Source organism: Hyaena hyaena, unplaced genomic scaffold, assembly GCF_003009895.1.
Source record: "Hyaena hyaena isolate Hyena2069 unplaced genomic scaffold, ASM300989v1 scaffold_21, whole genome shotgun sequence".
NCBI lineage: Eukaryota > Metazoa > Chordata > Mammalia > Carnivora > Hyaenidae > Hyaena > Hyaena hyaena.
The window spans coordinates 4,861,894-4,887,404 of NW_024080653.1; the positions used below are offsets into that span (position 1 = coordinate 4,861,894).

Here is a 25,511-nt window from a genome sequence, read left to right on the forward strand (position 1 = left end):
GACATGGGGCGGCTTCCTGAGCCCAGGCCTGGGGCTTTGTTCTGTGTGACCCCGTGCACCCCCAAAGCCAGCACCCTCCCCTTTGCCGGGGCAGCAGCAGCAGACTGCCGCCCTCGCATCCTCTCTCTGCACCTGGAAGTGTGTTCTCGTGCTGCCAGCAGGGGCCGGTGGAGGCTGCGGGCCCAGCCGCCCAGGCCCAACATCTGCACCCGGAGCGCGGCCCCCGCAGCAGGCTGGAGAAGGGGGACCCTCGAGAAGGGTGTCGCTCCCGGCTTCTCCTGGAGAAGCCAGGAACCCGTCGAATAAGCGCGTGCCGTCTCCCTCTGTCAAGCTCCCACGGGGCTGCAGCCTGGAGTCACGGGCTCCGGGCGTCACAGCCGAAGCAAAGCCCTGTGGTGATGGGTTTTGCCCGTGGCTCCTGATGGCAGCTGAGAGGTCAGGGCGGGGGGCGCCTGAGCGACTTTTCTTTTACGTTAGAGACCTTTTTTAGACTTTAGAAAAGGGTGGGTTTTATCTCGTCGTAGTTTTTTAATTCTTGCTATTTTATTTAATTAATCATTTAATGACGTGTGTGCAAGAAAATGTGTTAGGAACTCTTTTATCAGCCTGCTTCACATGTAAACTAAGAATAGCTCAAAGCCAGGATTGTGCCCCAGAAAGGTCAGAGCCCTAGCCCTCCTCAAAGGTACGGGTAAGAAACCGAGATACCCACCAGGTAACAGAACTGTCCCCAGCAGCACAGTGCAGCCCACGCTCAGGAAGGGACGAGTGTGCTCTGGGCTGGTCACGGACCCCACCCTGTGTGCACTAAACCTGTCACATCGGTGGAGCTGTCATTTAAAGTGTGCTATTTTTTTAAGTCAAAATGAAAAAGTAAAATAAAACTGAAATCACCCATAATTCTCCCCCCACCCTCTCACACACACACACACACACACACACACACACACACACACACACACACACACGGTTTTCTCCCCTGCCATTAGGATTATGCCACAAGTACAGCTTTGTGTCTTGCTTTTTTTCACATACACTGTTATGAACGTTAATGTTTTCTCATGTCTTCAAATGTTTTTCCACAAAAATGACTTCTGCTTTTTCCTTTCCTGTACGTAAACCTCCAGGCAGACATAGCCCGAAAAACGGATTCGGTCACACCTTCAGATTACTGCACACCAGCTTAGTTTGCTGTAAGATTGAACTGTGTCAGGAGGTCAGGCAGTACTGTGCTGTGTCCAGTTCCTAAAGCGTATGCCTTGGCTCTTTCTGGAAAGCTCGGTTGAAAAGCAAATAGATGTGTGGATTCCCCTGCAGGAACGCCGGGATGGAAGGAGTGCTCGGTGTGACGGAAGTGTCTGGGGGGCTGGGAGGCTCAGCCAGCACTCCCCGATTCCACGTGGCTCGCCACACTCGGGGGACTGCATGCTCCCTCTTGCTGCCACCTGGGGACCGCTTCTGCCCTTTGGCCCGTCTTCTGATGTGCTGGCCTGGTGTGGTGCCCGTTGTCTCGTGGATCCCTGCTGAATTGTAAACCATCGGGGACCAAGGGACTGTGGATTGTCAGCTGTTTCTTCCTCTAAAACATTCTTTAAACCAAACAGTGTCGAAAGATTAAAGACGACCTACGTAAACAGGAAGAAATCGTGTTCACGGGGCACAGGACGATAGGGCAAGGCCCCGAATAGACCCAGAGTCCTCGTGATGCCAGTGAGAATCCCAGCTGCCTTTTTTGTGTGTGGAAACTGACGAGCTGAGACTAAAATTCAGGTGGAAAGGCAGGAGGCCCAGAACAGCACTGAAAAATAATGCCGTACAGGACAAACAACAAACAACGCCCACTCCCCGATTTCAGACCTTGCTGGCGTAATTGCAGGGGTGGAGACGGTGAGGCGCAGGCCGAAGGAGAGATGTCAGACTGGCTCTGGTGAGAGTCAGAGGTACACCCAACGTCAAGACTTTACACCCACACAGCCAGCAACTTGGAGGAAGCACACACATTCCTTGAAAGGCACGAACTACCAAAACTCACCCCGTACGAAGTATAGAACCCAGATAGTCCTCCATCTGCTAAGGGAAATGAGTCTGCAGCTAAAACCGTCCAACAAAGAGAAGAAAGCTCCAGACCCAGCAGAGTTTCACTGGCAAATTGTACCAGAATGTAAGGAGAGAATAATACCAGTCGTCAGCAGTCTGGTACAGGAAACAAAAGGAGTGAATGGCTCCCAGGTCCTTGCAGGAAGGTAGCATCACTCTGATCCCCAAACCAGAGACATCACAAAAACAAGAAACCACAAGCCAGTGTCCTCTGTGAACATGGCCTCAAAACCCTCAACGGGGGCGCCTGGGTGGCTCAGTCAGTTGTGCTTCTGACTTCGGCTCAGGTCATGATCTCACGGTTCGTGGGTTTGAGCCCCGCGTCGGGCTCTGTGCTGACTGCCAGCTCAGAGCCTGGAGCCTGTTTCAGTCTGTGACTCCCCCTCTCTCTGACCCTCCCCTGCTCACCCTCTCTCTCTCTCTCTCTCTCCGAGAAATAAATAAAACATTAAAAAAAAAAAAAATTTTAAAAAACCCTCAACGTAACACTAACAGATCAAACACAGCAAAATGTAAAGTGGACAACACACTGCTGACCACAGGGATTGTATATCAAGAATGCAAAGTTGACTCCACATTAATTACTCGTGTAATTGGCTGTATCAGCAGACTCTGGGAAAACCACCTGATCACCCCAGTAGCTGAAGAGAGAGGATTGGACAGAATTCAGCAAGTAATCGTCATAAAACTCTCCACAAACCAGGACCAGAGGTAAACTTCTGCACCCCGTGCAGGGCACACACAAAACCCACGGCTCCCTTTCTCGCTGGCGAAAGGCTGGATGCTTTGTCTCTAAACCCAGGGCTGAGGCGAGGGTGTCTGGTCTCCACGCTCCCATTCAGCATCTGCCAGAGGCCCTGGGCATTCAGGAAGGAAGAAAAGTGGAAAGCTGAAGTCAAACTCTCTCTGCTCGCACAGCATCATCATCATGTACGTAGAAAATCTAAGGAACCTGCACAGTGTTACCAGAATAGGTAAAGTTAGATCGCTGAACACACGGCCGCTACCCAAAAACCGACTGTATTCCTACATGAGCCACTGGAAATTGACATTAAACCACTTATAATAGAACATTACCTATAATTAAATTAGTTATAATTTAAAAAAAAAAAATGAGACTCGAATGCTGAAAAATACAAAACAGAGTACAGATGAGAGAAATTCGAGATGACCTAACCCAGTGAAGGTGTGCTTGTGGGCCAGAGGGCTCAGTGCCGAGAAGTGTCCGGCCTCCCTGACCTGGCCTGTGGGTCGATGCCATCGCATTCAACTTCCCAACAGGTTTTGTTTTAATCAGTAAGCCTGTTCTAAAATTTACAGGGAAAACCAAAGAAACTTAAATAACCAAAGAAATTTTGGCAGAGAGCAAAGTTGGAGGGCTGGCCCTGATTTCAAGAGTCCCCTTGAAGGCGGGAGTGAAAGGGGGGGAGCAGTGGAGCAGAACGGGGTCCAGAGGCGGAGCCATGGCGCATCCCACCCACTTCCCACGAAGCCGCAGGGCAGAGGAGCCACAGCGGCTGGACATCTGTTTGCCCTGAAGATGAAGGTCACTCCATGTCCCACACCTTATTCAGAAACTAACTCAAAAGAGCCTCTTGCCCTACTGTGCATCCTGCAGCCGTGAAACCAACAGACGCCCCTTCTGGCCTGTTGGACGATGGTTCTTTGAGAAGACACAAAACGTACAAGCCACACAAGAACAAAACCGGTAAATGAAGCTTCGTCGTATTGACTGCTTTTTGAGTGTCCGTGTTAATGTGAAAACACAAGCCACAGACTGGAGCAAAATATCATAAAACTCCTATCTAATAAAAACCTTTTATCCCGCACACATAACGAGCTCCCAAAATCCCATACGGAAGGATGACTAATGGGCAATAGGCTTGCACAGACCCTTTACCAACAAGGTGTGCACACAGCAAAGGAGCAGTGCGAAGGTGTGCGACAGTGAGGCAGGGGTCACTGAGGTCGCGAGCTGCCCCTGGCCAACACTTTCTCGATGGATCGGTCGGTCCCAAGCGCTGGCAAAGGAAGCAGAGCGGCCCAGACCCTCATCCCTCATGGGGCAGGGGCGAGTGCGTGTCAGACGCCCCGGAACATGTCGCCATTTCCGACAAGCCAAGCCTGTACTTACCACACAACTCGGCAGCCCTGCTGGATGCTCACCCGCGAGAGGCGACAATTTTTGCCTCTTTTGTACATATTTATGGTGGCTTTGTTCACGATCACCGGAGACTGGACAGAACCCAGACACTGCACCTGGTGAAGAAGCGACATGGGGTCATACAACAAAGTATCAGTCACCTGAACAAGTTCCCCAAATAAACCAGTACACGCACGACACAGACAAGCCAGGTGCATTGCGCTCGGTGAGGGAAGCCAGACACACAGGCTGCACACCAGGAGATCCAGTGGTTCAACATTCCAGAAAACCCAAAATAGAACCACAGAACAGGAAGTGGTCAGGTCCCGGGCCTGAGGCTGCGGGAAGAGGCTGACCACAGAGGGGCACGGGGCAGGGCTGGGTCCATTTTCCACTGGGCCTTGGGCTTGGGAGCAAGCGCCCAGGAGGGGGTGTGTCCTGGAGGTAGACTCCGCCTCCACCAGCCTGATGCTTCGCAGGAACTATGGTCAGACAGCGAGGGTATCCGTGTCTGGACCTCGGTGCATGCAGCGCACCCTGCCCTCTCCTCAGAGCTCCTCTTGACAGAGCCACAGGGCGTGAGCGCAGAGCAGGCCTGGCCGGATCAGGAGTGGACGTCAGTAGCGCACCTGCTGCCAGCATCCGCCACCGCCCTGCGCCCGAGTGACACCCTTGTCTGTGGCAGGGGAGAGGTGGCTTGTCACACACGGAAAACATCACAGAAAGCACTGAGGTGAAAGGCAGGTCCAGAGCCACTCGGTTGAGTCGTCAGAACAGACTTCGTTTCTGGGTGGAAACGGAGCTCGGGCTCTGAGCATTTAGCATGGGGTTAATGAGCCTTTCCCAGGGTCTGTCTCCCCTTTTGCCTTTGGGGGACCCTCCAATCCTTGCCCTTGGTTGTTCTGGGGACAGGCCAGGCCTGAGGCCCTGGCCCCTGCGTCTCCAGGAGGCCGAAGGGTGGGAATTGGTGCTGGGACCAAGGTGTCGTGGCCGCAGTCACCTAGCACTGCTCCACGCCCGCCCTGCGCCTGTCCCCCTCCGTCCTGCTGGCTCGTCCCGGTGGCTCTTAGCGGGCCGTCCCCAGGCGGTACTGGCACACAGCTCTGACCGTCCTCAGCTGAGCACGCCTGTGGGGGCGCCTCCGCCGGCCGGGCTGCCAGGGGCCCGCACGTCCACACGCCTTAATTCCTGCCCTTGCAGCCACTGTCATGCGTCCTCTGGAGCCCCAGGCCCGTCCCTGGGCCCCAGTCCTTGCCTGAGCACGTGGGCGCTGGGTCGCCAGGGCCCATGCGTCCAGGAACCTAGTGCCCGTCCTGCCCTCCTACTCAGAGCGCCTCTCGCTCTTCCTGTGGTGTGTTCCCACGGAAACCAGATCCCATCACAGGGCACTGTCGCAGCCCCACACACGCTTTCAGTCCGTTTTTCTGGGGTTTTCTTATTGTTGCTCAATGTTATTGACCATTTGCGTGTCTTTTCTAATAAGCTCTGGATTGTCACAAAGCGAAACCAACTGTTAAAACCCACGATCTACCCCATCTGCCACTGGGGGGTTATTTCTAAACCACTAAACGTTCTGTGGAGGCAGCTGACACCATTTCTTCTTGTCGCCTCCACGTTCGGATGTCTTTGTTGTGGCTGTTGCTGTTTTGTTAGGTGTGGGGTTGTAGTTTTTAAGGAAAAAAGAAGAAAGGAACAGAGTAAGGAAAACGGCTGGCGGCTGAGACCCGCGGGCTCAGAAGTGTGGCTGGGGTGGGGCGTTTCTGTTCCGTGACCAGAGAACACAGGGCGTTCAGGGTGGACATGCGGAGTGTGCCGTGGCCCAAGCTCCTGTCCGTGTGGACGTGTGCTGTTTTTCAACAGAGAAAATGATCTTTATATCCGAGCGTGGGCTGTCTGCACAGTGTGGTGTTAACCTCGCCGACCACGGGCAGGTTAAGGGAGGCCCGGCTTCTGGGCTCAGCCAAGACCAGGCAGGGTTTTCTCGTTTGTTTAATCTCTTCCATATTTTGAGACTCGACGACTCTGGGTTTTCAAGCAGGGACTCAGGGCCAATCCAGTTTACTTGGTGACGTGTGAGGATTAAGGAAATTCACGTTGATGGCACAAGCCAACTTAAATCCTGGCTTCCTCTTGGCCGGGCAGGCCTCTTGTGGACACTGGTTTTACACAACCTTCCGTGCACCTGCACACGTGTGCGCACATCCGGGCCACGAAGCAGGAGGGACCCCTCCCCCGGGAACAGAGAGCAGGGAGGCATGTGTGGCACACGCATATTTTGGGGACCTGAGCTCAGTGTCTGACACCGTGGCTCGGTGGGGATAGTGCAGGGCTCTCGGGAGCTGTTTGAAGCTGACAGAGTCCTCAGTCCAGTTCTTTCCTGACGACTCTCACGTGGATCCCGGCCGGCCTCACCCTGTGCTGAGTCAGGTCAGGCCCCACAGCCCCCCACCCCCTGCCCCACCCAGGCCCCTCTGTCGCTGTGTTCAAGCATTCGGCTCAGGCCGGTGGGTCTGTCCTGCAGAACCCCGCCGGCCCCTTCTCCCTGCAGCTCCCGGTCTGCTTTGGCAGCGGCTGCCCTGCTGCCCGTGTCAGGGGCTCCACAGAGCAGGACGGCATGTGGCCCTCTGGGGTTGAGGTGGCCTCTGGGTCTCTGCTGCAGCCTGCTCTCGCCGGGGGGCCCTCATCCTCTAGACCCAGCGGCCTGCAGAGAGGGCGGCTGCCCCGCGGATGGAAGGCCAGGCGCTCCTGTCTGTCACCCTCACTGTCACCAGCGAGCTGGGCAGGGGCACCCTGGCCAGGCCGGGGAACCCAGATTCTGCAGTCGTGACCAGGGTCCTTTCTCTCGGGCCAGTGCCTCGGAGACACTGCAGGTGTGGGTCCAGAGCCACAGTAAAGTGAGTCCACGTGTGCCGTGGGTCCCGGTGCGTGTAAGTCACTGCCCGATGCTGCAGTCCACAGAGTGTGCGATAGCGCCGTGTCTGAGGAAATGGCACACAGACCTTAAATTTTAAAATGTTTCAGGGATGCCTGGGTGGCTCAGTCAACTCGGTTTATGGCTCAGGTCAGGAGCTCACAGTTTGTGAGTTCGAGCCCTGCGTCAGGCTCTGTGATGACGGCTGGGAGCCCGCTTCTGATCCTCTGTCCCCCTCGCTCTGCACCTCCGCTGCTCATATGTGCGCATACTCTCTCAAAAAACAAACAAACATTAAAAAAAATAATAAGTAAATAAAAACATTTAAAAAAGCACTTCACCACTAAAACATGCTGACCGTCACCAGGCCGTCAGAGCATCAGCGCCGACCACAGATCGCCGTGACAAACGTACTAGCAATGACAAGTGTGAGGCATTGTGAGAGTCACCGGAATGTACCGAGACACAGGAAGTGAGCAGAGGCAGCTGGGAAGCTGTGCTGGGTGCGGGGCGGCTGCCAGCCCCCCATCTGTGAGCAGCGCAGCGTCCACGAGGCGCAGACAAGATGCCTGTGGCCATTGGTCCCTTCCAGACCTCACTGGGTGTTTTTTTGTTCCAGATCCCAGAAGAACATGACCTGGAGAGTCAGATCCGCAAGGAGCGGGAGTGGCGATTTCTCCGCAACACCCGCGTCAGGCAGCAGGCACGACAGCTCATCCAGAAGGGTAAGCTGCCCCCTCCGAGGGCCCGTGGCGAGGCCGGCCGGACTGGTCCGCCTCCAGGCTGGCCCCCAGGAGCCCTCGGAGCACTCACCCATTCTCTCCCCAGGGAAGCCCCCGCCCCCGCTGGCCTCTCAGCGAGCGAGCCTTATGCGCTGCCATTTCCAGAGCGTAAGGGGCAGCCCCACCAGCCCCGAGCTCTGCCTGGGACACGAGACAAACCCAAGGCCCTGCTTGTTCCCAGCCGGCCCCCTCCTGTCCCAGAATAATCACACTGTCCACCAGACTGTATCTGAGCCACACTTTACCAAGACTTTTACCAGATTTGCCAAGAGAGGCCCCCAGCCTCACCTGTGCTGGACGGCAGCCCTTACCCCCTCACCACCCCCCTGCTCTCCCAGCCCCATGGATTCGGGGCACAGAGAGGTGGGGTGCACCCACGTGTCCTGCGAAGCCAGCATGGCCCTAGTCACCAGGCCGACCAGGCCAACCAGCTTCCCCGGGTCCCCGCGCAGAGCGGGTCACAAGCTGTCAGCCCTTCTGTTGATTCACTGTTTCGACCTTGCCTTTCTGTCCTGTAAAATGGTGGTGATTATCACGGGTCGCTCTTTACAGTCAGGGATGAAGGCCCATGAGACAGGCTGTCCCTGCAGACGTACTTGCCTGGCCACCAAGGCTGGCACACCCCGTGTCCCCGAGCACATGCAGCCGCCCCAGGAGCCACTGCGGTCGCCTCGGTGTCCGGAGCTCCCCCATAAGCCGCCTCGGGGCCGTAGTGCGTAGAGTCACATAGAGTCGCTTTGCGGCCCTGCCTCCATGAGGGGCTGCCGGCAGCTGGATGCAATCACCCTAGAGATTTGGCCCCTGGCGTCTGCTGCCCCGGCAGCCCCCTCACAGACGTGTATGGCCGGGCCGGCCTGTGCCCCACGGCTTTCTCCCGAGGACAGAACAGCTGTCAGAGCGTCACAGCACTCTGGGAATTACAGCATTGAAGGCTGTTTTCTCAAAGGTCTGTGGTTCTTCGGGGCCCTGGTTCTACACGATGGTGGACCCCCCGTGCCCCGAGTCTGCCCCCACGCTTAGGACCCGTGGGAAGGCAGACGGGCCCTGACAGGGAAGCCATACTGGGGGCCGAGGGCTCTGGAGAAACAGCTGGGTTTTCTAGACAAACACAGAATACTGTAAACCCGAGTCAGGGGTTCTTTCTTCCGGTCTTTGTGGGAAGAGGAGGCTCCTGTTTGGAAACATGCTAACCGGAGCTCCTGGACGCAGCCGCGGGGCCCGTCAGCCCGTGAGAGGTCTGCGCAGAGGACCCGACCACCAGACAGGGCCGCAGGCGACGCTGCTCACTCACGTGCCCATGCAGAGGCTGTCGGTCGTGCAAAGTGCCCCTTCTGAGAGCCAGCTGCGCCCCCATGAGAGAGGGGTTGCCTGCAGCTTCGCGAGGGGTCCCCCGACCCCTGTGTCCGGCCTCCCCCAGTGACCCGGCCAGCAGGACCAGTGTTGTCACCTACGTACGATGCATCCCGACTTGGGAATCCGTGTTCCCGGTGTCCCCCGGCCGCCTGCGGTCGGGCCCCTGCGGGTCACACTGGGTGACACCCGGACAGAGCCTCTGGGGCCTTTTTGCATCTGTTCCTTCGCCCTCGTCCTTGTCACCTCAGCATCTGCTGCTCTAATGGGTGGGGGCGGGGGCGTAGCCAGTGCCACCCCCCAGGGTCCCCAGGAGCGGCCGGTGCCCAACGATGCAGGGGCCCCGTGCCCCTGGCCGCCCTGGATTGGCCTCGCATTAGTCACCAAAATCCCATCCAAACCTGTCTTGACCTCTTGGCCTTTGAGCCTCTTTGTGTTATTTCCCTAAGACCCCTTCAAAGCCCCTTCCTGGCAGCTTCTTCCCTGCTTCTGGTTTTGGGGCCTGGTGCACACGCCCTCACTCACCTCCCCTGTCATCTGTGGTGGTCTGTCCCTCAGCCGGGTGGTTCCAGAGGGACCACCTTCCCGAGGCCACCAGGACTGTGGCCTGCGTGGCCGACGCTTCGAGCTGGAACGGAGTTTCCAAGGTGGCCTCCTGCTTTGTTCGTACCCCGCCCGCACGCGTCAGCACGGCGCGGCGTCGCTGCTCGCATGGGTCATCGAGCACTGACTGGAAACTGGCCGCATGTCCACCTCGTGCTGGGGGCCCCTGCGGTCAGGGAGCCAGGCCCTGGTCCCCCCCTGCCTGCCTTGTGGGTCCCTTGTGCATCCCCAGGGCCCCGGGCTGGACGCACCACGTCCTCGGGTTCCGCACACCGAGGCCCATCACCTGTGTCTCTCTGGGCAGGTATCGTGAGACTGGACGACCAGATATTTCTGAACAGGAACCCCGGTGTCCCCTCCGTGGTCAAGTTCCACCCCTTCACGCCGTGTGTGGCCGTGGCCGATAAAGACAGCATCTGGTACGCCGGGCGCTGTGTTCCCAGCGTGGAAGCCACTGGCCGCGAGCCTCCGGGGCGCAGCCAGTGGCAGGGCTTGAGAATGCAGGGGGAGGTGTGCGGGGTGGTAGCGGAAGCTTCTGGGGCCAGCACACGCAGGCCCCGCGGAGCCACGGCATGATGGGGACGCACGTGCACGGGGTTCGCCCTCAGTACCGCCCATGGAAAAACTAAGAACCAGATTAATTTATTGTAAGCGCCGCCCTTGAGGCACAAAGAACCTACCCACTTAGTGGGGGGAGGGGGAGCCAGGGGGGTTCTTACCTCGATTTCCCTCTTTCCTTTATTGTGGTAAAATACACAGAACCCAATTTAGTGTCCTAACCGTGCTCAAGTGCCTGGCTCGGGGGACAAGCACATTCCCACTGTGCAGCACTGCCGCCATCCGCCCACAGAGCTCTTTCCGTCTTGAAAACCTGAAGCTCTGTCCCCATTAGCCAGCACCTCTCCCTCCCGCAACCCCGGCCCCCAGCGCCCACCGTCCTGCTGTCTGTCTCTGGGCTTGAGACCCCGGGGACCTCACGTGTCCTTCTGTGTCTGACCCTGCCACCGAGCACTGTGCCCTGGGGGCCGGTCCACACTGTGGCAGACGTCACAGTGCCCCTCCCTGTCCAGCCCGGGTGACAGCCCAGTATGTGGCTGAGCCACGCTTTACCATCCATCCAGCAGGGGACACTTGGGTCACTTCCCGAGTTTCAGGGTTTTTTTCAGTGTATTCACATGGGCAGGTTTTATTTTTTATTCCTTAAAAATGTGTACTTTCAACACAGCCTAGAGGAAGACAAAACATAAAGTAGAATGAAGTCCACCTTGATGGTTTGTTGGGTTTGATTTTGTTACGAAAGGAAGCGACAGGGTAAATCACGAGGGAGAACGGAGTCTTTCGATACCTACCCTGCGGCAGCTTGTACTTGATGGCAAAGGAGCTGAGTTTTACCTCAGATTCTAATTCACTCCAAGCCACCCGTAAGTTTATGTTTTTAAGAGTTCCCGTGAAGTAGAAACACAAATGTTTACTAAAGACCCGTGGCAGCCGTGTGCTCCTCACAGTCCGGGCTGTGATAACAACAAGCCGCGTCATCCGCTCGCCCAGTGTCTTCCGGGCACACGGCTGAGTCCTCTGTCAGTTTGTGTCCATTCCGTTATCACGACTCGTTTCTCCCCATTGACGGTTGTGAACTGGGGGGGCAGACCCCTCAGTGCACGGCCAGCAGAGGTGGCCCCGAGGCGCCCCGTGCTGACCCCGTGCCGACCCCCGGCGCTGTGCACGCGGGCTGTCTGCCCACACCCTGCCAGAACTTGTGGCTCTCGTGGCTGTGGTCGTGGCCACCCTGGCAGATGGGTGGCGATCGCCTTGTGCGTGTTGTTTGCGTTTCCCCGACAACTGACTTTCTTCTTCTCTTCTTCCCTGAAGTTTCTGGGACTGGGAGAAAGGGGAGAAGCTGGATTACTTCCACAACGGAAACCCCCGGTACACCAGGGTCACCGCCATGGAGTACCTGAACGGCCAGGACTGCTCGCTGCTGCTCACGGCCACGGGTGAGGGGCCTTGCGGGGCCGGGTCCGCAAACCCAGTGTGGAGACCCCAGCACATATCCACACACGGCCTTTTCTGACCCCGATCGTTCTTCTGGCAAGGGGGCCCTGTCACCACATGGGAGGTTTCCCAGGGAACGGGCTTCACCCACAAATAGCGGGGGAAGCACGGTGAGCGCTGCCAGGCGGGCCCCGGGACCGTCCCCTCCTCCGGGCAGGCCTTCCCCTGGCCAGGAAAGGCGCGGTCAGCCTGTGTCCCTCTGGCCCCTGTGATCCCCTCAGAGACGAGGCCGGGGCAGGGGCGGGGGGCATCTCATGGACGAAGGGGGAGGCAGGCCCGCCTCAGTGCCCGCGGGGTTTCCAGACGTCTCAGTAGCGGCGCCGCGGCACGTGCTCCTCCTCTTCCAGCCCCACCCCTGCTCCCTGGCGGCCGCTGCTAGTGCTGGGCCTCACGCTCACTTTGGGGTCTGAAGTGGTGTCATTTCACATCCCTCTGGAACAGGCTTCCCACAATGCCACCCTTGGGCAACAGCCATCTGCTTTAGCTGGTTTTTTTTTTTTTTTTAACGTTTGTTTATTTTAGAGACAGAGCACAAGCAGGGGAGGGGCAGAGAGAGACAGAGACATAACATCAGCGGGGGAGGGTCAGAGAGAGGGAGACGCAGAATCTGAAACAGGTTCCAGGCTCTGAGCTGTCAGCACAGAGCCCGACGTGGGGCTCGAACCCATGAACTGTGAGATTATGACCTGAGCCGAAGTCGGACACTTAACTGACTGAGCCCCCAGGCGCCCCTGCTTTAGCTGTTTAAAGACCAGACTCTGCTATCTCGGGGTGACGAGAAGTCACCATTGGTCACTGCTGGCCTGACTGCACTTCTTCAGGGGTGACAGACCAGGATGAGACAGTGCTATCCTGGGCATGTCCCCATTCTGTCCCCACCTGTGTTGGGCCTGAGCTTCTGAGCCATCGCTGTAGCCGAGCTGACTGCACCGAGAGCCCCCGTCCCTGCAGAGGGTTCCTGGGCCCCACTGTGAATGGTGTGCCCACAGGGAAGGGTCCTGCTGGTGGCTTCTCCCCAGGCGTTCCCACCTCAGGACCAGACAAAGTCGAGCCACCGTCCAGAGTCATTCCCTCAGCCACAGGCCTCAGGACAGACGAGTACGGTGCCAGGCAGGGTGCGGGAAGCTGCGGGAGGGGTGGTGCTCAGTGCCCCTCAGCACCACAGAGGAGGAGGGGGGTGATTCCCAGCACGTTGGCCACCAGGGAAAGTCCCAGGGGTGGGGGGTCCTGGTAGAGAAGCACACGAGGACTTGGGTCCCAGAGCAGGGCAAGGTCACAGTCAGGGAGACCGAGGCCCGGACAACTGATGGGTGGGTGCAGGCAGGGATGGGTCAGCGGGCATCTCGCACGGTCATACTCCAGGCGGGAGTCACTGCTGAGGCCCACCATGGGGGCCCGGTGAGTCTGGAGAGCAGGGTCCACATGGGGTGTAGGGACACGGGTGGAGCCACACGCTTACATTACCCAGGCTCACAGAACAGCACCCGGGCCCTGTGCTGGGCAGCCAGGGCAGGGGGGCGGCCAGGGCAGGGGGGCGGCCAGGGCAGGGGGGCTGCCAGGGCAGGGGGGCGGCCAGGGCAGGGGGGCGGCCAGGGCAGGGGGGCGGCCAGGGCAGGGGGGCGGCCAGGGCAGGGGGGCTGCCAGCTGGCCCCCTGGTACAGGGAGCCATGGGGTCACACGCTGAGGCCCAGCTGAAGGTCTGACTTCTTGGTGCGAGTGAGTCACTGCAAGGAGGGGGGTCACATGGAGTCAGAGGTCGCAGGTGGTGGCGGCTCCCCCCGCGCCCAGACAGGAGTCTGACTGAGGATGGTGAGGTGAGAAGGAACATTCCGGGAACCGGCCCTGCTGCGCCTGCGTTCGGCCGCCTCGTGGGGACCCACACGCTCTCCTGTCACCCAGGGGCGTCCTCCCACGTGCCAGCAGCGGGCCTGGGTTTCCACCTCCCTCCCTTCTCTCCCCCAGACGACGGCGCCATCAGAGTCTGGAAGAACTTTGCAGATTTGGAGAAGAACCCAGAGATGGTGACCGCGTGGCAGGGGCTCTCGGACATGCTGCCGACCACCAGAGGTGGGTGCTCCGGGGGCAGCGGGGCCCCGCGCTGCCGCCACGTCCCCCTGGCGGTGGCTCCCTGAGGCCGCCGGCTCCACCTGGTTGCACGAAGCGCCTCCCGGTCAGGAGACGCGGCCCCGCTGAAGGGCTCGCTGGCCGTGGGCACGCCTGCCGCACCCTCGTCCTGCCTGCAGCCCGTGCCGCGGGGAGGACTGGCCACCGCCGGGGCCCGGGGGCCACGCTCTGCTCTCTGCCCGGACGAACCCCCTTTGGGGGACGAGGGTGCGTGGCACGTGGGCACGTCTGTCTGGACGGCGGGGGGAGGGGCGGGACACGGCTGCCGCTGTGCGCCGGTCCCTCGGCGGCTCGCTGCTCTGCCATAGCCTGGACGGCCTGGTGTCTCTGGGTTCCAGAGACGCCAGGGGCCACGGTCTCTCCCCTAAACCAGCCGTGAAAACAGCTTAGTCCTCCCGCCCTGCGCTCCCGGCCTGGCCACAACTGCGTCCACTCCCCTCGCGGCCCCGTCTGCGTCCTGTCGTCGTGTGGCCGTCATCCGTGCGGCCCCTTCTCTCCCCTCCATCCAAGTGCCCGTCCTGGGGAGTTGCTGCCCAGGGAGGTGACCTCGTGCCGGAGGGGCCGCCCAGCGCCAGCTCCAGGGCAGACGTCTCCTTGTGGGCGGGCTGCTTTCAAACGTTACTGTTTTTTAATTATTTTAGGAATTAAACAGTCGTCCATATCTACCCCCCCACCCTGGCCCCAACACGGCCACTTGTGTGTCACCTGGGCCCCTTCAGGCTGGGCCACGTGCTGGCGTGGATGACAGCCAGTCACCGTGCTTTCCGTCTCTGTTTTCCAGCTTGTCTTCCCCCCTCAGACCTCCCCAGCCACCTGGTGGCACTGGTGGGGGCTCCGCACGGGGTGGGGTGGAACCGGGGCCACGACCCCCACCCCGACGCAGGCACTCCTGCGCCCAGTCCGTGCTGCAGGTGGTGCTTCCCTTCGTCCTGCCTTCCAGCAGGTGACAGCCCTAGGCCCCAGGCAGCCCGCCAGCCCCTGCACGCGGGGCCGGAGACCCCTGTGCGGACAAGGCAGGGGCTGGTGGAGGGCTGTCAGGCTCATGGCAGGGACAGAGGGTGGGGACGTCAGGAGCCCACGACGGCTCAGGGGCCAGACACACTGGCGGCTTAGTTTGTTCCTTCTGCAGCTCCTGCCTTTCCGTCTGCCCCCAGATGATGTGTGTGTGTGGTTTGAGACACCAGGAATAGTCCCACCCGTGATGCCACTCTCCTTGCCTCGTCCAAGGTGCGGGAGGCCAGCTGGGACCCCTGGACTTGTCTCCCGCCCATCAGAAGACCCCAGTGTCGCCTGGAGTGCCCAGAGCTGCTCCTGGCCCCAGTTGTCACCACAGGCCTGACTTGAAACTGGGCCCCACTGGTGTAGACATGCGTTTCTTACCAGCCTACCCCTTCTGAGGCCTCCACCCCTCTCCCTGGGGTTCAGAGATCTCCCCAGGTGGGGCAGAGTTGGGGAGGAGCCAGGAGCAGCGGGCAAGGGTGTCACCTCCTGGTCTTCATCAGCCCACGGGGTGAGGGGCCTGGAGCCTGCTCTGTCTCTTCAGCTGCTGAGGCAGCATTTGGTCCCGTCCTCTGCCTTATAGCCTGGCAGCCATGCCCTGAGCAAAAAGGTTCTTTCCTAGTTCATTCCGAGGGGCTGGAGGACCAGCTGCTCTACAGGTCAAGTCCGCGTGGGCTCGGGTGCCGCGGGGCCCGGACACGGCCACACCTTGCGGCCCACACAGCCGCCCCGATTGCAACTTCCATCTTGGGATCTAAGCTCCGTGGCCGAGGGGCAGGTCTGGTGGAATCCCAGCCCCTGGGCGGACCTGTGGTCGGCTTCTGCCCATCGGCTCCCGCCTTCTCTCTCCCTGCCCGGCCCGGAACCAGCCCTGGCCCCTGACACGCCAGCTGCAGAGGCCTGCGCTGTGACCCCCGGGAGAGAGGGAGTGGGGACTCCAAGGGCCACTCGCTCCCGTGGCTGTTGCTTTTCCGCATCTGGGGCAGCACCAGGCAGTGCCCTTCAGAGTTCTGGCTGCGGCCCGTGGGGGCGTCCAGGCCAGGGCCCAGGCCACTCTTCCCTGCTCTCGAAGCCGTGTTCCTGCCCTCTGTGTGGCTCTCCATCTGGCCCTGCAGACTGCAGGGGGAGGTGGCCGGCCCACCACGTCCACCTGCCGTGGCCGTCCGCCACGGAGCAGACGTGTGGGGTGCAGGAGGGGCATTTGCCTGCAGGCCCTGGTGACTTGGCGTGACCAGGTGGCTAGGGCGCCGCTGGCAGGGAGGCCCCTCAGGCAGCAGCGTCCGCCCCTGGGATCCACCGGCCAAGTCGCCGTCTGGGCAGCTCGTTTGAGGTATGATTCCGCACTCTGTGACCGAGGGTAGAAAGTCTTGTGAAACACATGCAGGCTTAGTGCACTGTCACCTTAATAGCACGTCTGGCTCACGTGCACATGCATGTGCACACACACACGTGTGCACGTGATCTGGAGTAGAGTCAGGGACGGGCTCTCCCCTCTGTGCTCCCCGCTGCCCGTCCCCGTCCTGCCGGAGCCAACGATGCCTTCCCTGCGCTGGGGGGCCTCCCTGGCCCGGCCGCGGTGGACATCACGGCAGCCTTTACCGGCACTCAGGCACTCGGAGGTTCTGTTGGCACGTTTGGTCCGGCTTCAGGATGTGCCACAGCTCCTTCCAATTCTCTACCTGGAGAGAGACTTTTCTGGGGACCAGAAGCCCTGGTGATTGTGTTATCACGTTTGTCAGGTCACATTTGGGTTGAGGTCGGCCCTTTTCCTCTGGACCCTGGCGCGCTGTGGCCTTGGCCGCTCCTGCCTGCCTCCCCTTCCTGCTTCTTTCCACTCGAATGTTCTGAGCCTTTTGGATTAGTTGGCTCTGGCTACCTGCGCTGGCTGGCCACTGCCCCTCACTGCAGACCCATCATCCCTGCCTCCTCAAAGGTCTGGCCCGAAAGGCCCAGTCTGTCCTGACCGCCCTGGCTGGGGGTCGGGGGCCTGGCCCCCATGGTCCATATGGTGGCATTTGTTCCCCAGCCCATGCGCTTTTGGGGCCAGCAGAGGTCTAGGGCTGTGACTTTGCTCATCCGTCCTGTCCATGCAGCCCCCAGAAGAGCACCAGCTGACCAGCACTCAGAGGTCAGGGGTGAGTCAGGTAGCTGCGTAAGGCCCTTGGACGAAATCTTAAGGAAAGCTATCGAGAGGTATCTCCCTCAGACCCAAACCTCATAGTGTCACCTCCTGGGCCCCCTGACCCTAAAGGCAGGGACTCCAGTCCTGTGGGCTTTATTTAAGGACCTTGTGGTTTCATTAGAGCAGAGAAGAAGTTCTAGATCAAAATTGGCTTTTCCACATAAACTTTGAAAAATAATCGTTTTTGGAATGTAGTGTAAAGTTTCTTGTAGCATATCCATTTCCATCTGAAAAATCCATATATAAGTTTAATGGTTTTACTAAAACACCCACACGCAGCTGCCCTTGGATACACAACTGTAGAACTGGGTTAGCAAACATAAAATCTATAATGCCATAAACGAGTCATTTTTCTCTCTTAATTTGACCGTTTGGGAACCTTGTGAGGAGATGGGGCCTCACGAGTCCAGGCAGCATAGACGATTCCAGACCTGTGATTCAGAGGCAGGTGGAAAGGAGCCTGCGTCCCAGCCTGTCCCTGGAAGCCCTTTGCAAGAGGCCGTGGGTCTGGGGCCGCCAAGCCTCCACAGCTAGGGGCTGAGGCGCTAAGAACAGGAAGTCCCTTCACATCTTACGGACTATAGTTCAATGCTTAGGAAGAGCCGTTTTGGTAACATTCTCTGCATGTACGATCTGGGAAGGAAAAACCAAACAGAGCAGGAGATGGGCTCCTTCTCTTGAGAAAGAGTCCACTTGAGCTTCTCAGAGAAGTGACAGGGTCGCTTTCTCTGAAAGCCTGAGGACAAGCCCGAGGACCGCCTACCACGTTGGGGCCGGGGGCAGGTGAGAGGCAGGGTGGCACCTGGTTTGGTCATTTCCAGCTGCTCGGTTCTCACTCAGGGTCAATACCGTGGGACAGAGCCCAGGACGGGACAGGACAGGACAGCGCCCAGGATGGGACAGCACACAGGACATGTCTGTACCTCAGCCTCCCCAGAGAACCAAGGACACATTGTGTAGCCTGGGGTGTGTGAACACTGACATCAGTCTTGGACCTTTGGTTCATTAATAATATTCATCAACTGGGAGCAGCTAGGAAGTAAGCAGGGCGAGGACCCAGAAAGGCCAGGAGGGGCCGGCACAGCAGCCTCCGCCGCTTCCAGAGCTCCTGGCCCGCCTACCCTCAGGTTATGCGGGAGCAGGCGCTGATGGCGGCTTCTGTTCTCCAGAAACCACAGGCAGATCTAGAATCTGGAAGGGCAGCCTCCTCGGTGCAGGAGGCAGACACGCAGGGCCAGGTGACAGTCCCACTGGGCGTGAGGCTGTGCGAGCTGGACAGGGCACCAGCCTGGAGGCCACCTGCTCCCTTCTCTGAAAGGGGGGGCTTGTCAGCCTGACCAGTGGGGAGCACATCCCCCATCTTCTCCAACCCTTAGAGCAGCTCCCACGTGGACTGGGCCCATTTTCTGGTGAGAGTTGCAAGTTTAGGTGAAATTGTTTGCTCCTGAGCCCAGTTTTCTGTTGCCCGACCCGCGTCCCTCACCTGGCGCCGTCCAGGAGGCGTTTGTGGGGCCCGAGAGGGGGCCTGACCCCACAGGGAGGCTCCGCATCTACGTCCCACGGGAGAGAGTAGGGACCCCCTTGCCACAGAGCTGTGCTTCTCACCTGTGCCAGGAGGACTGGCCCATTGCCCTTGGGGCTCCGCACGCCTATTCTTTTGGGTTTTGTTTTCGTACGAAACCTACCACAGAGGTTGCTGTGGCTGTGCGTTCTGACACCCTGCTTTGTCTTTAAGAGAAGCCTTGAGGGCCCTGGAGCCCTGGCGCGGCCGCTCATCCTGGGCTGAGGCATCCTGTCACCTTGGCACGGCGATGGGTGCCCTCCCCCGGGCTGCGACAGGGGTGCGCTACGCCTGGAGTCCAGGGCCCCTCCCGGCCCTGCTCAGGAAGCGTTCGGGCCGCTGTCCGCATCTCAGGGGCCAGTTTCGATGACACTCTGTCCCTTTAAAAGAGAGGAAGCAACTGAGGTGTCAAATAAGCCTCTCTCTTTCCCTGGTGTCCAGCAGGGCTAGCCTGGCAGCACAGACAGGACCAGACCTGAATAAAGGGTGGACCCCACGGGGGGTCCTTACTCTGCCTCACTTGCCTCTTGTTGCTGCTATGAAAGTTCCAAACCAGTCTGAGCTTAGGTCCTGGACCACGGCTGGAATGGTGGAAAGATGTGCCCTCTGCAGGCCGGCCAGGGTCCCCGGGCCCCATGGGGACGCCCCCTGCAGGCCGGCCAGGGTCCCCGGGCCCCCACGTATGAAGCATCCTGTGCAGCTGTCTCATTGTTACCCTCTCCGGCCCTCCTCTGGAGCAGGACTGCCTGGTGCCTGGTTTTCACGTTGAGAGGCGATGGCTTTCTCGGCAGCAGGAGCCCCCCCCATCCAGGGCTGTCCCTCTGTGCTGTGCATCTCAGGGTCACAGGGTCAGAGAACAGGACTTTTACCACCTTTCAGGCACTTGGCCATCCTACCCGAGGTCAGATGCGTCTGCTCATGCGAGGATCGGTGCGCGGGGCTCAGCGAAACCCCACCGTCTGTGGCGCTGTCCACGGCCGTCTGGGGGGCATCTGGTCGGCTGCCTGCAGCCCGGGCCCAGGGCTAGTTTCGACTGGAACTTGCTCGGCTTCATAGAAGCTAGAGTTTAACAGGAAGCAGAGCTCGCAAGACCCACCCCCCCACCCCCACCTCACGCTGAGAGCCCTCGGTGGCCGAGCAGATGCCCCACCCGGAGCCGCCAGGCCCATGGTGTCGGCACCAGGTGACTGTATCTGAAAGCGTCCTCGGAGAGGTGATTGAGTCAGAACAAGATGTCAGACTCTCGAGTCCACCAAGAAGGACATGCTGCGGGACTCAGGCTGCGCCCGCCCTTTGCTCAAGCCCCAGCCCGCACCCAGGACGATGCCTGTCTCTCTCCCTGTGCAGGGCAGCTGCGACTCCTTGGGCCACCCACCCCACCGCATCCCCTCTCCGCTTGTCCATGTGACCCCAGACCATGATGAGACCCAGGCATCAGGCTCCAGATGCCATCTGGCCTACACACTCCCTAACTACACCACCCCTCAGTGCCTGGCGGGGCTGGCACAGTGCGCCAGCCGGATGGCCAAGGCTGTCTGCAGACACAGGCAGCGTGCTCTCTGCTGCAGCAGCAGCCACCCCACGGGTCCACAGACTGGGGAGCCTGTGAGCCTCCATGGCTGTGACACAGGCATGTGCTGTCCCCTGCCAGGAGGGAAACCTAGCGATCAGACTCTCTAAGCTCTGTCATTGGGAGAGGCCAGGAGCATGGTGGCACAGAAGTGGCCGGGCACCAACCCAGCTGGTGCCCCTCCCCAAAGGCCACAGTCTACAGGCTGATGTCCAAGGCTTGTGGTCTGACCATAGTGCTTTGGACTTGTGAGTTTCTTTATTCTTTAAAAACCCTTACAGAGTCTATACAAAGCAAATACTTCTCATTTTATAAATTTTACGAAGAATGCTTCTTAAAGCTGGAGCCGTTGCAGAAAACCCGGGGCTATGTCTAGGGGCCTGAGTGTAGGTTTGTACCCAGCCAGTGCGGGGTGCCCCCAGGTGTGGCTCCATGCCGACTCCCCCAGAGGGGTGCTCATACACACCTGTGCTGGCAGAAGTCACCCCTGTGTCCTCTGGCCGTGCAACAGAGGGGGCTCTACGGATTCTAGGGCTGTGTGGGCTCGTACATGTGCCTCAGTGTTACCACCGATCAAACCAGAGGAAGACCTTGTCCTCAGAGCAAGAGTATGGACTGAATGTGCACAGCCCCCAAAATTCACTTCTTGAAGCCCTAATCCCCAACATGGTGGGGTAAGAGCGGGGCCTTTGGGAGTGATCGGGGCCTGATGAGGTCACGGCGGTGTGGCCATGATGGGCTCAGTGCTCTTGTAAGAAGAGACAGCCCATCTTTCTCCTCACCACGTGAGGACGTGCGAGAAGGCTGCTGTCTGCCAGCCAGACCCGACCCTGCCCTCACCCTGACCTCACACGTCCAGCCTCCGGGACTTGGAGAAATCAGTGTCTCTTTCTGTGGTCCGTGGATTTTGTCCTGGAACAGTAGGCACTGCCAGGAGTGCAGATGATCTCTGTGTCGTGAGAAGAAAACCCGCCTGTCACTGCAATGTGATGCCCAGGGGGTCTCTTCCAGAGAATAGTCCTCCCCAGGGCGGGGCCTTCCAGAAGGTGGTCCCTTCCGAGGGTTGAGGGTGGTCCCTTCTGAGGATGGTCCCCGGGCTGACTGCCCTGTCGTTGGCACTGACAGTGCATCACTGAGGTGTGAGGCGGCCGTCCATCCGGCTGGCTGTGTCCCTCACATGCAGGGACAGCAGCAGCTGGGGGCTCCCGTGCCAGTGAGCTCAGAATCACAGGAAGGGAGGGAGTAGCCGTGAACTTGGCCTGGGTCACACAGGAGAGCCGCTGCTGGGAGAACCATCACGTGGCCTCCCCGGGCCGGCCCTCCTGCCCCGTCACCTGCTGAAACGCTGCGTCCACTCGTGGGGTTGCTGGGTCTGCCGGCTCGTTGGTTCCCAGGATGTGTGGAGGTTGCTGCCTGGAGACACGCTGTTGTCTGTTGCACAAAGACAGAGCTTCCCTCCTGGGTGACCGATTTGTGCCCATCCGCCCTCTCCTTTCTCTCACACCACACCTGACTGTCCCGCCGCATTTCGACTCGGGTCTTCGGGGCCTTGAACCAGCTTCCTTTTGAGTTCTGTCTCTTCCCCGTCACAGAAGTCCATCCCCCACCGTGCAAAGTTGTCTGCTGCCCAGCCGTCCCTTCCCCGTCATACAAGGCCATCTGTCCTTCATTATATGACGCTGGCGTTTCCCTGGATGACGGCGTCTGGTCCCCATTACGTGAGGGACTCCAGAGAGAAGGCTCACAGATGGACAGGGTCCGATTCCCTCCCTAGCCTGGCCCCTGGCAGGAATGGCTCCTGGGACGCTGGTGAGGCAGGCCATGTCAGTCAGCCACCATGTGGCCCGCTCACCATGTGGCCCAGCTAAATAACCAGGCCGCCTGGGAGTCCCAGTGGGTGCTGGCCCACAGCCCCTCTCTGGGCCTCTGAACTGGCTCCTGAGGTTCCAGTTGAGTTTGAGTGATGATGCACATGGACCACCCCCCCCAGGAAGGAGGGTGATGCGTGTGGACCCCCCCCACCGAGAGGAAGTTTGGGTGATGCACGTGGACCCCCCCCCAGCAGGTGGTTTGGACTTTTACTCCAGGAGGTTATGCTCCAAGGGGCACGGGGCTGACATTAGTGGCTGAAGGGCCAGAGACAGAAGTCACGCTCTCCGTCCTCAGCAGTACCAAATACATCAAAACGTACAAGAAAAATGGGATGTGAAACAGTGGGGCTTCTGACTCCTTCCCCTCAGGATGGGGGCCCTTCTGGGTCAGAGAGCTTCCTGCGCAGGGACCCCCATCATGAGCAGTGTCCCGACTGGTCCGCCTTTCCCCTCCACTGGCCTGTGGCGTCATGTGCTGGCACAGAGGAGCCAGTGGGGATGGGCCCAGGGGCCCTGCCTCCACGAGCAGACAGGTAGCCATCTATCTGGTCAAGGAGAGCAAAAGCTTGAGCCGGGTAAGGGCATCCCGCTTGTCTTTTTTTTTTTCTTTCCTTTTTTAAAATGATTTAGGTAGAATTCACATAACATAAAATTAACCATTTTAAAGTGTCCAATTCGGTGGCATTTAGCACAGTCATAATATGCAACCGCCATCCTTCTAGTTCCAGAACATTCTCACCCCCCGAAGGAGACGCCATGCCCACTAATTCCATCTCTCCCCGCAGATTCCTTCACAAACCCTTGGCACTTAGTAGATTCCACAGCTGAGCCACGTTGTTGGTGGCTGTAAGTCTGTCCGAGGTCTGGGCCCAGCCTCTCCCAGCACTGCAGGGGGCATCTGGCAGGGAGCCCTGTGCGCACACAGCCGGGTCAGGGTTGGAAATGGGCATCCAGGCTGGCGGGAGGTCCACCCCGTAAACGGACAGGCGCAGTGGAAAGGAACTCAGATTGGGTCGCCCAGCCTAAGGGTCCAGGGAGGAAGGGGAAGGGGCCACAGCGCAGCAGAAGGGAGTTTGACAAATGTGATGTCAGACTCCCGTGTGACCAAAAGAACACAAAGTTACCTTGTAAGTGACGGGACAAGAAAAGATACCGGCGTCACGATATGCAACGTCATGGCACACGTGGCCCGTTGAGGAGAAATACCACAAACCAGCGACCGTGGGCAGAGACCGCAGACGTGGCCTTGGCTGGGGCGGTGAAGCGCAGGACAGGAGCCGCACCCCTTCCTGGCTGCCTCCCTCCCGAGCACACACAGGGCTGCAGAAGACCTCGTCGCTCGCTCCTGGTCTCCAGCATCTCAGGGAACAGCTAGATCCACAGTTAAATGAGTTAACCAGACCCCGTCCACGGATGGGCTGAGTCCTCCACACAGAACGTGAAAGGGAAGCGCAGTGGCCAGAAAACCGCCCGTGTGAAGTCGGTGGCGTTAACGGAACTGTCCTAGTTTGCAGACAGGTGCACCTGGGTGGGGGTCACGCCGGGGGCTTGGGAAGACGCCCTCCCCCCGGGGCGGCTCGGCGTCTGAGTGGGTGGGCGAGGCCTCACAACTGTTAGGTCTGGTGGGTAGGCCCCGGGTGTCTGGCACATTCTCTTCCGTACGCTTGCAATGTCATAACCTTGTTTTAAGTGGCATCCCTCCCGTGAAGTTTCGGTGCCACCTTTAGGAATGCTGCAGTCCCAGCGTGGGCCTCACACGCCGCCCCGTCTGCTTGGCCGGAAGAAACCGCGTCCTTGAGCTTTGATGCAGCCAACAGAAGCGTGTCCGCGCCCACTCTGAAGCCTCAGGGCGTCGCGGACAAACTGTCCTCGGACAGTGCTGGCCCTCGGGCAGATGTGGGCACAGCGGGGGTCTGGAGCGGGCTCTGGACCACTGCCCTGACCCAGACTTGGGGCCTGGAGCTCGCGTGGGGTCGGGGACCCGGCTGGGACAGGCTCCCGCAGTCACGCCAGAACATTCTGTCTCTCTCCAGGAGCCGGGATGGTGGTCGACTGGGAACAGGAGACTGGCCTCCTCATGAGCTCCGGGGACGTGCGGATCGTCCGAATCTGGGACACGGACCGCGAGATGAAAGTGCAGGTAAGCACAGCACCCGCCGGCCTCCCAGCTCTGCTCCCCCCACCAGACAGACCCTCCTCACCGAGAAGGGATCCTGCCGGGGAGGGCGTGCAGCCCGTCTCCAAGCCTTGGGAAGCTAATTACCACTAGATGCACGTCCGTTGTGACCCTGTGACCCTGCCTGGCAGCGCGATTAAGCCTATGCTGATCCTAATTATTTCCAAATATCATGTTATCTGTGCAAATTAGGAAATATCAGAAAGTAGCAGGGGAAAAGCATTTTAAATCGGAATGCTGGATTGACTGCGTGCTTCTTAAAGCATCTTTCATTTCCAGCTGTAATCAACAGCGAGTAGCGAATTGGTTTTGACGGAGACGTGCTGGCAGAGGGGTCACTGGGGGCCGCGGATCCCTTGGGCCGCCATGCCGGCTGTGGCTTGAGGCCCAGCAGCTCTGGCCTCCTCAGAGGGAGGGGGGGACAGGGAGCTGCTGTGACGCCCCACCATGTCATTGGTCCCTGCCAGGGGGCCACCCGGCGGAGGTGACCTCCCTCTGCCCAGGGCCCAGGCCCTGCAACGGCACAGCTGGCTTCGGTCACCCTCACTCTCCGGGGCTCCTGCGGCCCTCATGTTGCAGCGTGGACCCCCCCCAGCCCCCGATGCTCACAGCCCTTACTTGGGACTCTGCGCCCCCAGAACACGCCCCCCACTCAGCGGCCTGGGTCGGTCTTGTCAGGTGTCTTGTTGCCTTGTGAGCGGATCACATTCCACTTCCCGCACGTGTTGGGTCTCCTTCCCGTGGGCCCGCTGGCGGCGAACCCGCGACACCGAGAGCACCGTCCCTCTTGCGGCCCCTTCATCTCCTGCTCTTTCCTGCTGAGCGTTCATCACCTCCTGCCCTTTTCTAACATTTACAGCTGCCGGGAGGGGAGGCGAGGAGGCGGTTTATGGAGGCAGAACTCCCCAGAAACTTGCCCGAACTAATTCGGAGGACCCCTCGCTACCAAAACGTGCTTGTCTTCCCTTTTAGGAAAGAGGGAGACACTCGAAAGTTTGGCCCCAAGAGCCGTTCTCAGAGCAGCTGGGGACCGGTCTCGGGCGGGTGCGGGCCGGACTCAGCCCGGGTCCCCTGCCGGTCCCTCGGGCTC

At 59.4% G+C, this 25,511-nt stretch overlaps 1 protein-coding gene across 2 annotated transcripts in view; it reads left to right on the forward strand.

Annotated features, from left to right (window-relative positions):
- The window catches only part of RPTOR (regulatory associated protein of MTOR complex 1), a 329,175-nt gene that overhangs the window by 298,181 nt on the left and 5,483 nt on the right, over positions 1-25,511 (forward strand). For both annotated transcript variants that reach the window (XM_039226302.1, XM_039226303.1), the window contains exons 25-29: positions 7,771-7,876; positions 10,191-10,305; positions 11,756-11,880; positions 13,901-14,005; positions 24,279-24,385. In XM_039226302.1, the coding sequence (XP_039082233.1) occupies positions 7,771-7,876; positions 10,191-10,305; positions 11,756-11,880; positions 13,901-14,005; positions 24,279-24,385 (558 nt within the window). The remainder of the gene's footprint in view (positions 1-7,770; positions 7,877-10,190; positions 10,306-11,755; positions 11,881-13,900; positions 14,006-24,278; positions 24,386-25,511) is intronic.